At 40.0% G+C, this 17,321-nt stretch overlaps 1 protein-coding gene across 4 annotated transcripts in view; it reads right to left on the reverse strand.

Annotated features, from left to right (window-relative positions):
- INO80 (INO80 complex ATPase subunit) overlaps positions 1–17,321 on the reverse strand; it is a 131,526-nt gene that overhangs the window by 38,586 nt on the left and 75,619 nt on the right. For all 4 annotated transcript variants that reach the window (XM_039232833.1, XM_039232831.1, XM_039232834.1 and 1 more), the window contains 2 exons: positions 7,858–7,998; positions 1,220–1,445 (listed from right to left, as the gene is read on the reverse strand). In XM_039232833.1, coding sequence (XP_039088764.1) covers positions 1,220–1,445; positions 7,858–7,998 — 367 coding nt within the window. The remainder of the gene's footprint in view (positions 1–1,219; positions 1,446–7,857; positions 7,999–17,321) is intronic.

Here is a 17,321-nt window from a genome sequence, read left to right on the forward strand (position 1 = left end):
TGGTTCTCACAGTAAACAGCCAGTGAGGCTGGCGCTTTTTATCGATGCGAAAAGAACTCAGACACTTCCTGCTATTTAAACAAGGTCCATTTTTCTTTCAAAGAACAGGAAAAGCCACAAGAGATTCCCACAGCGCCAGCAATAAGTCTTCTACTCCTGTACTGGGAACTTAGGAGCCCCAGTGAAGGAAGGAGAAAGAAGAAATAACGTATTGTCTTGCTTCTTTCAAGACCTGTGCTCATCTTCTGCCTGGGATTCTATGGTTTCCAGACCTGGTAGAATTTATTCCTCTATTCCTGCTACAAACCAGGCCTGTTTTACAACTGGGCTTTCCCTTTGTTTTCCTACAGTACACCTTCACTCATTGCTTTCAGGGGTTCTAAGACTGCTATGAGGCCACATATAATATTGCTCTCATAAGCTCAAAACAGCATCTTCTAGTTCAAAGCACCCCTACACTCCTACCAGGCTGACCCAAAGTCCCTTGACACTTGGTAGATTCTCTCTTTTGAATGCTTAGCTCTAGTTTATTTCCACTGTATCTAGTAAGAATACAGATAAAATAGCAGAGAAATCTGGACAACCCAAACTAACATGGTAGCTCTCAATTACCACTCCAGTCAGCCAGCAGGTGTAAGCAAAGAACATAAGCCTATGACCTCTGTGTTCAGTTTCCTTAGTAAGAGTCTCATGAAAGCAAAGATGAAATCCTAGTTTCCTTTCGACCCTCGACCTTGACTCTAGGAGGTCTGGGAATTTGCTAGCATTTTGGCACAAAACACACTGTTTTTCTTCTGGTTATCATTCAGATCTCTAGCACTCCGTGCAGGACACTGTTTATGCTACTTCAACTAGGCTTTCTGTGAGTGACGACATTCTCATTCACTCTACTGGCAATAGCACAAGACAACTGTACTCACTCGGCCTGGAACCTTTCCTACCAAGTTTATTTCTATTCTCCTCCCCCCTTTAAAAGGTGGCATTCCTTTCTCAGCTGTAAGCTTGTCAAAGGAGAGTAAAGAAGGACAAATCTAAAAAACAGTTCTCTCTTTAGTCATAAATTACTTAAATATTTTTACCTATAAAGTTACTAAAAGAAAACAGGAAACAAACCCAAGAACTATGAATTCCAAATATCTGAAACTACCACATGGAGTATATCCCTGGTTCCCCCACTCGCCAGAACAGGGAGCACATTCCAAGAGAACAGAGAACTTACCTGGAATCCTGATGAAAGACCAGCCATTCTGAGGCCTGATGCTCCACAATCCTCCAGCTGGCTCTGGGAAGAACTGGGATCGCCGATTTACCCAATCTGCTGCCAGTTCAGGGGCCCCATTTAACAAACACTGCTTGGCTACCAGACTCCCTCCTTCCTTCAGCACTCGTCGCTCATATTCTGCACTTCGGTCACTGCAGTAAGAATCCAATGGCACTGCGGTAACCTACAGTGAAAGAGTCACATGAGATAGCTTTCACATTTCCTCACCTCAACTTTGAAATCAGACAAATGTGAATAATTTTTAGGCTAGTGGTTTGAACTTCTTTGTTCTGACAAATAAGCTGCCCTTAATAATGACTTAGTGAGCTGGCCCACTAAGGCCAACCTCTTATAACATGAACCTGCAGCAAACTAAAGACCCAAAGAGTGCTGGAGTTTGCAGAAAAACTGGGATACCAGGTCAGGAATGAGTCTATCACAGAAGTATATACATCTGACTACTCTGCCACCTCCCCTCATTGCTGGATAGTGTTGTTGGCAAAGTTCTATTAGCCGTCCACAAAATGGTGAAATCAAAAAGGGAGCAGGAGCTCTGCAGTCTTTAGTAAAGAACTAAAGAGTTATGGGCCCAGTGCATTTGAGGTTATCTTTAATGCTTTTGTGGCAAAGCTCTTGGGTTTATCAATACCTCTACTTCTCTTCCCCAACCAGGTTGCTAACTGACAAACCTAATGGAACATAAGAAAACCTTTCTTTTAGGGTATAAGCTAGGACATGGTGGAGGGAGGTGGAGAAAGCAATTGCCAGTGAGTAGTGGATTCATTTCTTGGCTAGGACAGAGGCTATGCACAAATTTATCTCACCACAAGATGCAACAACACTGAAATGCTGTCCCCCAACGGAATAGAAGGCTCCTGTTAATTTAGAAACAGGCTTTTTAATCCTTTAGCGATATGAGTCTATTCCCACTGCTAATAATCATCTGTGTATTCAGATAGCTGTGAAATTATGTGTTAGGAGCCCAAGTTACCTTCTGTTAAAATTTGGAGGCTGTGATTATCTGCAAGCTCAGGCTGAAAAAGATGCTAAAGTCACATTATATGCAGTAAATTGCTCAGAAAAACCTGGGAGCTAGACCAAGAGATGGGGAGAAACTGGGTATAAGAAGCAAGGACAGAAGTATGAGAGAGATAAGAATATAAAACACCTAGGAAGGTAGTTTTATTGTGCTATTATTTCCCAGAAGTTAGACATTTAGGAAAATATATCTTGCTATTAACTTTTCTATTTTCATGCCCATCAATCTTTAGGGCAATGGAATGGTTGTCAAGTTTTAGTATGTATACAAACTTCTGGGGGGCTTATCTAAAGCGCATATATTGATCCAGAAGGTCTAAGGGAAAAGCCAAAAGCTCAAGCACCATAGCACCTGAGGCTAAGCCTTAAGAAATACTGCCGGGGCGTCTGGGTGGCTCAGTCAGTTGAGTGTCCAACTTCGGCTCAGGTCATGATCTCATGGTTCATGGGTGCGAATCCCACATCGGGGTCTGTGCTGACAGCTCAGAGCCTGAAGCCTGCTTCAGATTCTATGTTTCCCTCCCTCTCTCGGCCCTTCCTCAGCTTGCACTCTGTGTCTCCCTCTCAAAAATAAACATCAAAAAATTTTTTAGGGCGCCTGGGTGGCTCCGTTGGTTAAGTGTCCGACTTCGGCTCAGGTCAGGATCTTGCAGTTCATGAGTTCAAGCCCCACTTTGGGCTCTATGCTGACAGCTGGGAGCCTGAAGCCTGTTTCAGATTCTGTGTCTCCCGCTCTGTCTGCCTCTCCCCTGCTCATGCTCTGTCTCTCTCAAAAATAAACAAATATTTAAAAAAATAAATAAATAAATAAACAACCTCCCCCCCAAAAAAAGAAATACTGTCTTGGGGTACATTAACAGTCAGCTAGCTGACTATGGGGTTACAGGTGCCTCTGCTGATGATTGCAGAATACCAAAACAAGAGAATGCGCATCATTTACTAATAGTCACAAGAGTACTCTGGCTTATAGATGAAGCTGAACTGAGTTTGCTAGCGAGCAGTGCCATCTACAGTCCAGATACCAAACTACAGGGAGGGTCAGAGCAAGCAGGGCCCCTATGCTCCAAAACATAAAAAGGTTCACACATAAACAACTTTCACATACAGTACTAGGAGCACGTTTTGATAATCTCATATTACCTTCACCCACTCTAAAAGGAGTTCTCTTGGGGCACCTGGGCGGCTCAGTCGGTTAAGTGTCCAACTTCGGCTCAGGTCATGATCTCATATTCATGGGTTTGAGCCCTGCGTTGGGCTCTGTGCTGACAGCTAGCTCAGAGCCTGGAGCCTGTTTAGGATTCTATGTCTCCCTCTCTCTCTGACCCTCCCCTGCTCATGCTGTCTCTCTCTCAGAAATAAATAAAAAACATTAAAAAATAAATAAATAAAAGGAGTTCTTTTGCTTCCAAGTTATTCCTTCTTCCCAGTGAAAGTTGAGCATAGGCAAATAAAGACAGAGATAAAAAAGCAAGTGGATAAAAATGGGATCTCTCCCACGATGGCTTGTCCTGGCAGTAACTCAGCAAATACTGGACTAGAGTAAGTATCTAACATCTAGGGTATGAGCTAGAACCTCACAATCAATAGTAGCTGTTCTTTCATGACAACAGTACAAGAAACAGTGGATGGACTACAGAAGTACGACCAGTTCTATATACAACATACACTCTTGGATGAGTAAAGCATATTGAGTCTTTTCTAATGAGAGACTCATACCATCCAATATTACCCTCAGTGTTATGCTGAGCGAAGTCAGTCAGGCAGAGAAGGACAAATATCATATGTTTGCACGTATAGGAGGATTAGGAGGAACGTAACTGAGGAACAAGGGGGAGAAGAAGGGGGGAAATGGTGGGGGAAAGGAAGAGAGGCAAACCATGAGAGACTCTTGAATGCTGACAAAAACTGAGGACTGATGGATGTGGGGGGGAGGGGGGATGAGCACTGCGTGTTATGTGGAAACTAATTTGACAATAAACTATTTGAAAAAAAAAAAAAAAACCAAACCAAAACAAAACAATATTACCCTCAAATATAACTGCTCTGTTTTTATCGCTATTGTTTATTTCATAGAAAAGCAGAACTTACATTGGAATTATAAATAAGACTTTGGGCCCAAATGCTCCAGATGAAAAATCAAAAGCTAGACACTCAGCATGAAGGAATAGGGGGAGAACAGTGACACAGGGAAAATGTTTTTCCTGCCTAGAACTCACTCCCTGGCACTCTTAGAGCTTATTATTTTTTCCAACGTTTTTTATTTATTTCTGAGAGAGAGAGAGGCAGATAGACAGACAGTGTGAGCAGGGGAGGGTCAGAGAGAGAAGAGAGAGAGGGAGACACAGAATTTGAAACAGGCTCCAGGCTCTGAGCTGGCTGTCAGCACAGAGCCCGATACAGGGCTCGAACCCACAAACCGTGAGATCATGACCTGAGCCGAAGTCAAAACGCTTAACTGACCGAGCCACTAAGTTACCCAGCACTCTTAAAGTTTAAAACCAAAACAACTTTTTCCAGTTATAAACTTTCACCTATTTTCCAATTTCATCTTACTGATATCTTTCCAAGTTCAGGATTGAAAACTAGGAGGACTTTGGGGCCCAGTTCTTAGTGAAATATTTTTTAATATTTTAATAAGCTGCTTTGGCAGGAGCCCTGGATCAAGATATATGCAGAATCACAGAATGTCATGTCATTAAGTACGTAAGCAGTGAACTCATGAGGTACAAAAAGAGGCAAACAAGTCCACTTCTAATTAAATTGTGCTTCCCAAGTCAGCTCTATCCTAGAGAGCCTCCACCCATTCTAACCCCAAGTGGCCTTACTGACTGCTCAGAAACAGGGGGAGATGAAGCATGACATATCATTCTTCCCTCCCCACAAATGGAAATGCATACTCCCTTTAGTCTCACTTGAGCTAACGCTAACCTCTGTTTCTTGCTTCATTAACTTCCTAAACTATAGGATCTTCAAGGGCTGTCTCCTCAAGCATTTAGCGCGTCCTTCCTGAGGACGTGTATATTCCTGCTCTAGCTCTAGGAAGCGTGACCACTCCAAGCGCTTCAGTTTTTTTGGGGGGGAAGATGGATTTCCAGGGTCTTAGTTTATTAACGCTGCAGAATTATTTCCTTAGCTAATGAGAAAACAGCTCCTATAATTCCTTCCTTAATGGCACACTTCTTCCTGAACCAACCCTAAAGTTTCCACAGCACATGCCAAGGACATTAATTTGTTGTAGCTGAAAGCCAAGGTTAAGACTTCAAAGGAAATCAGTCTGTCCCCATCATAGATGGGTTAGAAATCAATGTAAGATAATGAAGTATCTCATGACTATTCACACTCCAGGCCTCATCAAGGTAAAAGCTTGTGTATGACTGTATAAAATATTCAGACATGTTTAAAACTTTTTCCTGTCCTCATAACCATGATGTTACTTACTCTCAAGTTTAGCACATGCTGTATAAAGAAACTACACACAATTATAGAGGGGCTGAGCAAGAAAGGAGGGTGCTGGGGAGAAGTCCTTCAGCCCAATGATTAAAAAAAATAATAATAAAGTTTTCTCCTGCTCCCTATCTGCCACCACACCTTTATGCTATTATATAGTCTTCTTCAAGCTACTCACTATTTCTTGCTCTTTAGGGAAACAGCAGCATCTGGCATGACAGTTTAGAGTTTGGGCTCCTCAGAAAACAAGTCTCTAGTAGTACAGTTTGGGTATGCATGTCTGAGTATGTTAGGAGAGTGGGGTTGTGCTTCAGAGTGTTTGGCTATAGAGCTCTGAGTGGAACAAATGAGGAATTTTCATGCCTATAAATGCAATGACGGTCCAAGGCACTTCACTTTTTAATTAGCTCTATCAAACACTGGGGATATGAGAAATAAAAATGTCTGGCATCCCTCTCTGAAATCTAGACTTTCTCTTATTAGTCCTCTAAGTATATACATCAGACTGGGAGAGTGAGAAGGAAACGAATCACACAACTATGATGTCCGAAGACTGATGTCTACAGAAACACCAGACTTTGGATGTTTTCTAGAAAAAGTACAATTCCCTGCATCTACTTAAGCTTCAAAGACCAAAAATGCTTTGGAAGTACTGGAGACACATAAAATCTAAATACTTTCTATTTAGACAGCCAATATAAATCAAAGTTAACAGTGGCCTAGGAATCAAGTTCATGTAGTACACGACAGTAGAAAGAAGTCAAGGCAGGCAGGAGTCAATGGGACTCAGTACTACCATCTCATTTCCACTCATCAACTTTCTTGGGACTCTCTGCCAGATTCTGACTTTGATAACTTAATAAAGTAAGGATGCAAGCTGATATAAATAATTAAATAATGACAGTAAAGTATCACTAAGGAAGTTTCCAAAGGTTCCACCTTCATTACAGAGAACTGTGAAAACAGTAGGCCTTCTAGGATGACTGCAGAAAACAAGAGAAAACACAACAGGGTAAGAAATGTCAGCCTCTTGGGGCGCCTGGGTGGCTCAGTCAGTTGAGAGTCTGACTTCGACAGAGGTGATGGTTTCATTGTTCAAGAGTTTGAGCCCCACAGTGGGCTTGCTGCTGTCCCACTTTGGATACTCTCCTCTGCCCCTCCCCAACTTGTGCTCTTGGAAGAAAGGAAGGCAGGAAGGCAGGAAAGTCAGATACTTGTTCTCTGCTCTAGCCTGAGTCTAGCACATCTCTACTCTGCCCTTCTCTCTTCGTATACTTTTTCTGGTGTTGTAAGAGAGCTTCTGTCTGGCTCTGATCAATGAGGACAATAAAGAGTACAAGAGGTTAGCAGAGTCAAACATTGCACTAGGCCAAGGGGAGTCTTTGCAGTGATGCTGTCAGAAATTACCAGGGTGCCATGTTTTGATAAATGGGGTGTTCTGAGGGATCGAACAGCTGTTCAACATTGAAACCGTAACAGAAACTGCTCCCAATCTGCACATGAGACTGACTGTTGATTGGTGAAGACAGCACAGCAGTCACTTTTTAGAGGGAACATACTTGTGAAAACAGCCTCGGGAGCACTGCTAAGGAAAGTGAGAGGACACCAGACTAAGAAGTTTCTTGATGCTGGAGTGTTATGTTTCCTTTTGGAGACTGCACTGAAGCGGTAAGGCCAGATCAAATCTCCCTTTCAATGTGGCCCCCTCCCCTGAAAAACCCTCAAAAACCTCAATGTAGGTAACAAATGGCTCCCTCTCCTTTTCAAATATTCCACTGTCTCTGACCTTGCGGTTTGGAATAATCGACCTGACAGATGGCTTGCTCCCATGGTAGTTCAGAGCTCCTGACTAAATGAGAGGAATTACACAGGAGAGATGTGGGCAGGCAAAGAAGCCATTCCAATCTACCATACAACAGTTCTCAAACCGACACAATTTAAAGGGAAGAGTGCTTTCTAGGCAAACCCAGGACCATGTATGCTTTCTAAATACTGCGGATTAATGTTTCTCAAACAGCTTATATAGTTGTGTTGAAGAAACGAATCTCTTAAAAGTTGGCTTATTTCTTCAAGTATCATCCATTTTGTCTCTTCCCTCTTGTGGCACTTACTCGTGGACTGGCCACACACAAAAAAGATGGCAGTTCAGTGAGCAGGCAGCAACGAAGCGAGGAGGTAGCTGATCTCCGCTGATGGATGACCTGGTCTGAGTAGCCACTCACTGCTTTGCAGTGGCTGCTGAAAACCAGAGACTGCAAAACAAAAACGCAAATTAGTGCTGTTGGCAATTACGCTTAATATAACCAAAATGGAAAAAATGTCATATATTAAACATCTGACTTAAAGACATTCTTCTAGTAAACATTATTAATCCTAATAAACAACCAGTATTTAGAACCAAATGTATAGTATAGTCAGGGTCCATGCTAATTTTAAAACATGGCTTTATTAATATACCATAAGCAAGTGGCACTTCTGATTCCACCTTTTTCTAGAAGAGACAGTAATCATAAAGAGTTAAGAACATAACTTTCATCAGATGACATGCACATGTAGGGGGAAGTCTGGTTTATTTGTTCTACCATGGATGCAAACCCATGTCTTAAGGTAAAACATGATGAAGGTGCTTGGGTGGCTAAGCCGTTAAGCATCCGACTTCAGCTCAGATCATAATCTCATGGTTCGTGAGTTCAAGCTCCACATCAGGCCCTCTGCTCTCAGCACAGAGCCTGCTTCAAATCCTGTCTCCCTCTCTCTGTGCTCCTCACAGCTCGTGCTCCCTTTCTCAAAAACAAACATTAAAAACAATATATATTTTTTTAAAAACCCATGACGACCAACAATGTTTCCTTCCAAAATTTTAAGATATACCTGCTCAGCATCATGTATGTATAGTAACAGCGCAGTGTACAGCTGACCCTTGAACTGTGTGGGTCCACTTATACATGGCATTTTTTTATCAACAGTAACTGAAAAGTACTATAAATGTATTTTCTCTTCCTTATGATTTTTTTTTATAGGTTTATTTATTTTGAGAAACAGAAAGAGAGCGAGCGAGCACACACACACATTGGGGAAGGGCAGAGAGAAGGAATTCCAAGCAGGCTCTACGCTGTCAGCATGGAGCCCGATATGGGGCTCGATCTCCTGAACCTTGAGATCATGACTTGAATTGACATCAAGCTGGACACTTAACTGACTGGATCACCCAGATGTCCCTTCCTTATGATTTTCTTAACATTCTTTTCTTTAGCTTAGTTTATTGTAAGGATACATATAACATACAAATTGTGTGTTAACTGGCTGTTTTTTATTGGTAAGGCGTCCTGTCAACAACAGGCTATTAGTCGTTAAGTTTTGGGGGAGTCCAAAGTTTTATGTGGATTTTTGACTCCAGAAGTTCAGCAACCCTAACCCCTGTGTTGTTCAAGGGTCAATTATAGTTCCAGCAAGCTTAGCTGTTTTCTTTGGTGACATCAATATAAGTGGTCAGGAAAAGGAAATATTATTGGTTTACTACCTTTACCAGGTTATCGTGTTTAAAAACTATAAATTCTTCATTTATATTACTATATCAATAAATTTTAATCAGACTAAAAGCTCATGTTAAAGTTTCATTTTACAGCGATTCCTGTGAGATTTTTTAAAAGTCTGTAATGTTCACATAAAAGAATGTGTCAGGGGGATTCAGTGTTTTTTATTACAGATGCAAATCTTTCTTCAGTGCAATGTTAGACATTTTATCTTTGGATCTTCATTCTTGATGACTTCAATTTTTTTCTTTATAGGTTTCTCAGATAAGGCAGGTTGGTAACCTAAATATGCATATAGATGAAGATAATACATATACAAAGTTGTCAAATTTATACATTGTTACAAGGTCAAGAAAAACAAACTGCAAGATGAACAGCATCTAGGACCCTCTAAAGAAGAATAATAGTTACAATTCTGGTACTAAAAGCTTTCAAAACAAATCTCTTCAAGGCTTCTTGTTCGGTTATGTCTGTTCATTATATTTCTCAAAATAAATGAAGTCTTCAGGACCAGAGTTTGAGGGAAGTTATCTCAAGTTGTCTAGCAGGATATGTGTACCATAATCTGCTTCCATGAACCAATCAGCAACTTCAGAACTTTCAGTCCTGAACAAACTGAAAGGCTTTAACTGTTCTTAGTACAGTTGGGCCACCTCCAGTGGTTTCTAACCACAATGTATGGAAGCCTTTACAATACTTTATTATAATACTGGGCCAACACAGCTTTGATGTATTTGGTATTTTTCTCTAGATGTTGAGGTCCCTGTCATTACCCAGAAACGAATTTTGACCTTCTGATAGTTTTTTCAACAATATCTGTGTTCTCAGCTTTATGTTGGCTGGCATCTTTTAAATTCATCCATCCTGCTACATATTTATGTCCATTACTTTCTGAATACCTAGTGTGAAGGTCATTACAAAGATTATTAGATTGAGTATCTCCCTGTTCTTCCAATATTGAATGTTGGATAGCTAAGAACATGCACTTAAAAAAACCCAATTCTTAATGCATAGATAAAGGTACTCAATTTTCTTGTTTCTCGCAAGCACATTTTTTATTATTGGTATTAAGCCCTTTTGTCCCTCCTAGGGGATGGAGAGAAGTGGTTAAGAGTCTCATGTGGTTACTGCTCATGTCAACAAGATACAAGAGTAGTAGTTCAGGGTTGCCAGATATGGTGTCTACTGCCACCCAGGTGGCTGAGGTAGCAGCAGTAGCTGACCTAAAGACTTCTGAATTGTTTACTAACTTCTAAAGACCAGTAACTAAAGGCATCTGGGTGGCTCAGTCGGTTAAGCATCTGACTTGATTTTGGCACAGGTCATCATCTCAGAGTTTATGAGATCAAGCCCTGTGTCGGGATCTGCACTGACAGCATGGAGCCTATCTCCTTCTTTCTGTCCCTTCCCCATGTGTGCACATTCTCTCTCTTAAAATAAATAAACTAAAAAAAAAATAAAGAGCAGTAACTAAACAATATCTGTTAGGGATCTCTCTCTCTTTAAATTTCTAATGTTTATTTTTGAGACAGACAGAGAGCAAGCAGGAGAGGGGCAGGGAGAGATAGGGAGACACAGAATCTGAAGCAGGTTCCAGGTTCTCAGCTGTCAGTACAGAGCCTGACATGGGGTTCAAACTCACCAACTATGAGATCATGATCTGACCTGAAGTCAGGTGCTTGACCAACTGAGCCACCCAGACACCCAATGTCAGAGATCTCTTAAAGTCACCCTCATTTGAAGTACTCTCAAAGGGCAAAATTCACCAAAGCCTGTTTCTTACTGCATTCCTAGAATATTTAAGGAGAAGATGAAAGAACGAACATCTCCTTCAATTATTTTCTCTTCAACACTGCAGTTATTAATAAGAAAGGGTTACGGCATTCACTGTAGGGAGTCCTTTTAACACAGTATGTTAACTGTGATTAAGTTTCTGGAAAAAAATCTAATGATAATTCTACACCTGGGAGTGCTCATTCCCCTATTAGAACATGTCCACTTGTCTTATATGAACTAGGTTAAGATGGTACTCTCATTGCAATTCACTAACGTAAGGTGATTTTTTTAGCTTTTTGATTCTACATTAAAAAAAATTCACTAGCTCAAAAGGCTCGTTCACAGCCTTAGCCTTAGAGAAACCCTGACCACTCTTAGTATATCTTACTCAACTTTCCCGTCACAAAACAACATTAACTGCTAGACACTGCCACTTACAAAAAAAAAAACAAAAAAAAAAACTTAAAGCTTAACAGAGAAGAACACAAAGGACACCTTAAACACCACTGCATAAGATGCTTGGGCGGATAAGTGTAAGGGGGATGGAAAAGAAGGTTCATTTCTGTTTTAGTCTGTTTTGGCCAAAAACAAATTAGAAAAAAAGAAACAGAATATCACACTATGGGAGATAGGATTTGGTTATGATGTGGTCACAGGGTTTGCTGTTCTGTTGTCTCTTCCTATTGCTCTTGAGTGTCTTCATTACCCTGGAGGGGTAATGGCAGCTGTGTGTGTCTTGCTACAGAACCACGCACAATATGCACATAGCAGAGAAGTCAGGCTTTTGTAGTGTTGTTTGGTATCATGCAAAAGTCTCAAGTGGAGACAAGTAGGGCAGAAAGACCCCACAGCTGTACCCTTCTTGCCACAGTGTAACACACAAAACATAGAGATGCTTTCCCTTCAGATACAGACTTTCCCATTTAACAGGGGGCTATACTTAATTCTCCACGTCTTGTTTAAAGTTAAAAGGAACATTTATGTTAACATTGGGTCTTCATGACTCAGAAATTAATTTTCTGCTTTTGTTCTTAAAGAATACATCAAACAGAGATATAGAGGAAAAGGTCTCACTTTATTTTTTGTTTTTTAAGTTTTTATTTTAATTCCAGTTAGTTAACATACAGTGTTATATTAGATCCAGGGATACAATACAGTAGTTCAACAATTCCATAAATCACTGGGTGCTCATCATGACAAGCGAACTCCTTAATCCCCATCATCCTTCCCACAACCTCCCTCCCCTCTGGTAACCATCAGTTTGTTCTCTGTAATGAAGAGTCTGTGAGAAAAGCTCTCCTTTAAATGAAAGGATGTAGTGTTTATAGATCAATTGCTAGACTACATGGATTTGGTTTTTAGATATTTTAAGTGACTAAACAAAAAGGGAGAAAATAAAGTACAGAAGAATGCTGAATATAACAGCTTCCCAGGACTTTCCACAAGAGGCACTGGGAGTTTTCAGGATTCAAGAAATAATGACAGATATAAAACCTGTACTTGCAAATTAATACTTAGCAGATGAGTTTTTGGAAACTTCTTATTTGGGGGATTCTTCATCAATAGGCAGTCAAAGTTCTCCAAGCATTTAATAGAGAAAAGTGTTTAAAATTTACACACCAGTCTTGTCAAAAACAATTCTTTTATGTTTAGAACCTTTTGCATATTTTTTTTTTTTTTACATATTTTGAACTGCAAGATCTGAAATGGCCCTAAGTTTTATGAGCTAGCTCACCCAGAACTGTGGAGTATGTAAAGCTTCTGACACATATGATACCTATGTAGACCATTACCATGACAACAGTTTCACTGAAACTGATAACAGGAGATGGAATCAATGCTGGTACAGGTTTTTTCCCCTGATACCTGAAAGAGACTTCCCGTGAAACCTTTCATAAGCTGAAATGGCATAAAGTCAAGAAGCAATTATCATTAACCTATATGGAAAACTTTTTTCCCATATAGACCCAAAAAATAACTTTTCTGCTACCTTAGAACACATCTTGCTAACAGATGCACAAAATAAATTGAGATAAAGCCAGATACTCAGACACAGCCCAGAGCTATGGAGGCTTAATGCAGAGTATCATTCCCAGGGAAGGAGCTTGGAGGTGACACGCTCTGCTCCTGTGGACACCACCTCCATAATGGTTCATTGTGAAACAAATGCTGAATGCGATTTTCACTTTTTGCCCTTTTTTTGTAAAAGCAAAAATCCTCTTCAGATCTCTCTTGGTTAGTGTAATGGGTACAAATGAAGGTCTTTCTTAAAAGTCAAGTGGCATAAGCTTGAGTTTTTGAAAAGCTGGGGAGACTCTGTACTCTATTTCTGCCAATCATCATTTTTAACTGGATATAGTATAAAATCAATTTTGCCCCCTCAAAGGATGACTAAATGCCATATATCCTACAGATTCTGGATTTTTGTCCTTATTCTTCTAAGCAAAACAATACTAAAAAGAGAAGAAGATTCACATGTGTGAGACTTGTATTCTTTAACCCTTGCAAACCTGTATAAGAAAGGAGATCTGGCCAGAGCCAATGGTGGGGAGGGAGATGTGTGAGAACAAATTTATGAAAAATCTGAACTAACTACTTACTACTCCTTAAAATTCTCACCAGTAAAGTGGTTGAAGCACAATAAAATCAAGTAGAACATAGTGAACCATGCTGACTTTTGCTGCACAAGCACTGCAAGAGAAATACCAGACAAGCATTCACGTCAAATGAGAGATTAGTTTAAAAGGCTCTAAACTTTGCTTAAAACACCCCAAGTGTCATCTGATCTGTGTCTGTAGCCTCGTTCTTAGTTCCTTAATGTTTATATATTATCCCAAAGCCAGTATTATGAGAATGGTACTTCCTTGAACTCTGAAACACAGAATTCAAACTTAACATTCACCGCAGATTAGGAGCACATGTACCCCAATGTTCATAGCAGCACTCTCAACAATAGCCAAAACATGGAAAGAGCCTAAGTGTCCATCAACAGATGAATGGATCAAGAAGATGTGGTTTATCTATACCATGGAATACTACATGGCAATGAGAAACAATGAAATCTGGCCATGTGTAGCAACATGGATGGACCTTGAGGGTGTTATGCTGAGCGAAATAAGTCAGGCAGAGAAGGACAAATATCATATGTTTGCACGTATAGGAGGATTAGGAGGAACTTGACGGAGGAACAAGGGGGAGAAGAAGGGCGGAAATGGTGGGGGAAAGGGAGAGAGGCAAACCATGAGAGACTCTTGAATGCTGACAAAAACTGAGGACTGATGGATGTGGGGGGGAGGGGGGGATGGGCATGGAGGAGGGCACTTTGGGGATGAGCACTGAGTGTTATGTAGAAACTAATTTGACAATAAACTATTTGTAAAAAAAAATAAATAAAATAAAATAAAATAGCAAAAAAAAAAAAAAAAAAAGAACAAGGGTTTTACAGGCACGCTGGGAGGAAAAAAGCTTCTCACTATCCAGATTCATTCACATCCATGTTGGAAAAGACAGAGGCAAGGACTGCGTTAGACTGCTAAATGACTCAGTTGTATGGGAATATGAGGTAGCTTACCAAGAACAAGATAACAACATGTAGCTAAGTCCACACTCATTATCTGTCTCCTTAGAGGAATAAGAACAAGAAGCTATATTCAGGGGACAGGCTGCTGGACCAATAATTATCACTTTTATAAAACAAATGAAGACACCAAAAAGAATGAAGAATGTTCTGCATTAAGAGGACAAAGCTGAATGTGGGAAAATTAATTCAAAACTAATCTGGTAGTTCCAAAGGAATTTTACTTGCACAAGAAAAATAATTCTGACACCTGTTTCTAATGTTAGCATTTTCCCTTGTCTTTTCTCTTAGGTCTGTCCATTCAAGATTAATCCCAAGGGTGCCTGGCTGGCTCAGTTGGTAGAGCATGCAACTCTTGATTTCAGGGTCATGAGTCTGAACCACACGGTGGGTTCGCCTTTAAAACTGATCTTGAATGTGGAATCTGGCTGCATTCAACTTGTATGTTCTTCCATCAAAACTTTATTGTTGTTGTTTTTAAATATTTATTTATTTAAATATTTATTTAAGTAATCTCTACACTCAACGTGTAGCGTGAACTCACAATCCCACAAGATCAAGATCATATACTCCAATGACTGAGCCAACCAGGTACCTGCCTTCCATCAAAATTTTAAAATATAATTTGTGTTTACTTTGTATAGTAAAACAAGGCTATTTATTCCACTTTCTAGTACCACAAACAAAGGCAAAACAAAGAGTTGGAGAAATATCATCTTTCCATTATGTTTACAAATAACCAAATTTCCATAATCAGAATTAAGTTGGCAAATCAAATGAAAATGCTACATACAGAATACAACAGAGCTTGCATTGAAACAATTTTGCTTACAAGGACTTAGGGCATTCGAGCAATGAATTCCTGCTGAAAATGTAAGCCAGATACCATCCTGTATTTAGTATTTTCCCCAGCTGACATTTGATGTGGCTAATAAAAAGGTGAATAAGATGAGTAATACAGAGAGCAGGGAGAAATACCAACATCCTTAACAAAACAATTTGAGAACTTTCGTGATGTGCTGTCACATCACAATCCAAACCCAAGGCTAAAATCTCAGAACTGGGAATACCAAAACATACTTTAGAATGAAATAAGTAATATAAAGGCATCAGCCTAGCAGTGAAGAGGTTCTGATCATTTTAGGGTATGTCCACAAATTCTTTAGTATCTTTCTCTTCAAAAGGAAAAGCGTACTTTGCTCTCCTTGCAGAACTCCCAAAACTTAGTCATAAAAGGCACCGTGGCTCCTTCTTGCACTCTTTCTTGAATCACTTCCCCTGGAATGTGGATACTCAAGCAGCCCCATGCAAAGGTCCACACAGAAAGGAACAGAGGCCTCCAGCCAACAGCCAGCACCAACTTGCTAGGCATGTAAGTGAGCTACCTTGGAAGCAGCTTCTACGGCTCTAGTCAATCTTTCAAGTAACTGTAACCTTAGCTGACATCTTGACTCCAACTTTCTAAGATTTTCTGAGCCAAAACCACCGATCTCAGTTGATCCTAAGTTCCTGGTCAAAACAACTGCACGGTGAAAATAACTAATGTACTATCAATGTATCCATTAAAATCAATGGATGATCAAACAAGTTACCAATCCCACCACATTTCTCATCCTCCAAGGAAATGTTAGAACTCTTCACAAAATTCTATTTTAAATACTGAAGTTAAGAACATACTTAATTTCAGGCTGGAGGACATTTCCTTAGATGAGAATACACACTAAGTTCCAAAGGTAAAACCAACACAAACACAACACACCAATACTAAGTCATTCAGGAAATATTCATTTAACTTTATAAGTGCAAGACCACTTATAAAGTGTGAAGACAAGAGGGACTATATAAAATGTCCAAACAGCTAAACTGCATTCTCACTTGGGCAAGAAAAAGGAATGATGAAAAATAAAAGGATAGGACTGCTTAACAACACTTTCTTTTTTCACGTTAAGCTTAGTTTCAGAGTAAAACATTCTCTGTGGTAGAGAGTACCTTCCTATTAACTACAGAGTTCCTACCAGTATTCACTGGAGTTTTCTACCATATAAAAAGGATACTTAACTACTCTGCATCCCCATCAATTGTCTCTCTTGTATGTTCAATCTCCCTCCTTGCTGCCTTCTCCCATTTTAGTCTTCAAATCTGAGTCTCCTCTCTCCTACAGACTGAACTCTGCCTTAAGCCCAAGTGTCCCTCCTGAACTACCTCCCTATTCTTCTTTTTGATTGTCACACTTCATTGCCTACTTTCCACAATTTCTAACCAGCATCTTTCTCTCTGTAAATCCCTACACCTGAGCTTCTGTACTCTATATGCACTCATAACAAAGAACTATTCATCTTATTCTTATGTGTTCACTTTAAATTTAAAGAATTTATCATTCTCTCTGGATCTTCTCTTGAACTCTGGGTTTTGGAAGTGATTCCTTCACTGACATTGCTCATCCAAACTGAAATATATCAGAATCCCTTGACCCTTGCTTTATAATCTTTTAGTTACAACCATGTCTTTTGAGTCCTTAGTACTTCATATTCACAACTTTTGTTCAACATTCTCCTTAACATGGACACCTGTGTCCAATCTTTCTTCTTGATATCACACTCTAAGATTAATTTTCAGCAATACCAATGAGTCCCCCAATGGTGTGTTTAGTGATTTGAGTGATTAAGTGGCCCTCATGAAACTGGCTACC

This window comes from Hyaena hyaena, unplaced genomic scaffold (genome assembly GCF_003009895.1).
Source record: "Hyaena hyaena isolate Hyena2069 unplaced genomic scaffold, ASM300989v1 scaffold_70, whole genome shotgun sequence".
NCBI lineage: Eukaryota > Metazoa > Chordata > Mammalia > Carnivora > Hyaenidae > Hyaena > Hyaena hyaena.